We start from the raw sequence: 1,451 nt of genomic DNA on the forward strand, positions 1-1,451 counted from the left end.
ATCCGAGCCAGGTGAAGGGAAGGAGAGCTGCAGGGCGGGTTTCCGAAGGGCTTCTCTTGGAGACTCTGGCCCCGCGCGCCTGCTCGCTCCTGCGCGCACTCACAGGCACACCTAACATACACACGCACGGCCGCGCACACGCTCGCGCGCATGTAGGGATTCACCAACACACACGCATTCGCATGCACACATCTGGTACCCCCGGAGGCCCGGCCGCGCCCGCCCCACCTCCCCTTCAGCCCCCGGGAAACGGACAGGCAGCAACATGAATGAAATCTGCCCAGAAAGACTGCATTTCAGCTTCAACCACGCAACCTCCGGCCAAACCGCCGAATAGAAAACAAAGTTTTATTTCGCTTTTAGACTCTCCAGTTACGCTTCTACCATTTCCTGTGGAAAATGGACGCTTTGAAGTGTCTAGCTCGGCTTTCACAGACAGGCAGGACCGCCAGCTCGAGCTCTTGAAAACAAGAGCCCCCCCAGCCCCCTGCTGGAAACGACGCCCTACACGGACACCTCCCCCTCCAGGACCCCGCCCCACTCCCATCCTGCCCCGGCCCCCGGTGGTGCTCCTTAAGTCAAGTGGCAACGGCTGCTGCTCCTGCCACAGGGCTCCCAAAACGGCACGAGCTGGGAGGTCGAAATTGGGGAGGGGTGTCCATGCGCAGCACCCACCAGCTGTGCGCTCTGCCCCGGAAAAACTTGGGACCCATAAGTCTTCCCGCTGCACCTTCTCCCCCCACACACCCCGCTCCCCTGCTGTCTCAGCGACTAGCGAGCTGAGTTCTCAGGGGTTCTGCCTTTACGCCACGGGGCCTCTCCACCAGGGGCCCTGACTGCCCCCCAAGGGTGCGGGGAAGTGTGGGAACCGGGCGGCGGAGGAAAGAAGGGCCTCCTCGCGAATTCAGGGACACAAACTCGTGGGCTTGAGAATTTGGCATCTTCAAGGTCAAAAAAACAAGGTTCGGGCAGAAATATGGACTATGACGCGCAAAGGATCGCAAACCTGCCCGCTAACAGGGTGTTGGGTTCTTCGCAAGCAGGCAGGAGGCAGCCCCGCCCGGCCCCGCAGTGTGGGCGGAACCGCGCGCTCTCAGACCTGGGACCTCAGGAGCTGGAGCCCAGGAGGGAACAGGGGGGGTCCCCCCACCTCCAACTCGGCGGTCCCCTCCGAGGGACGGCCACGGGTGGCTCGAACGACGCGGGAGGGGGGCGCGAGGCAAACTTGCCACGAGAGTTGGCCGTGTTGAGTAGCACTCGCGTGGCCACTTACCGCTGGCGTTCTTCCCGCAGATGAGGTGCTGGTAAGGCTGCAGGAGCCCCCAGATCTCGGAGTCGTTGTTGACCGTGTGCTCCAGCGTCTCCACGGTGAACTTGGGCGCCTCGTGGAGTGTGTGGTGGTGATGGTGGTGGTGGTTGGCCGCGGCGGCCGGCGGGGGGGCCGCGGCTGG

General features: G+C 63.3%; 1 protein-coding gene across 1 annotated transcript in view; it reads right to left on the bottom strand.

Moving 5' to 3' along the window:
- BTBD11 (BTB (POZ) domain containing 11) overlaps positions 1-1,451 on the bottom strand; it is a 291,756-nt gene that overhangs the window by 288,756 nt on the left and 1,549 nt on the right. Inside the window, exon 2 of the mRNA XM_015567574.1 lies at positions 1,274-1,447. Coding sequence (XP_015423060.1) covers positions 1,274-1,447 — 174 coding nt within the window. The remainder of the gene's footprint in view (positions 1-1,273; positions 1,448-1,451) is intronic.

This window comes from Myotis davidii, unplaced genomic scaffold (genome assembly GCF_000327345.1).
Source record: "Myotis davidii unplaced genomic scaffold, ASM32734v1 scaffold120, whole genome shotgun sequence".
In the NCBI taxonomy this organism is placed as follows: Eukaryota; Metazoa; Chordata; class Mammalia; order Chiroptera; family Vespertilionidae; genus Myotis; species Myotis davidii.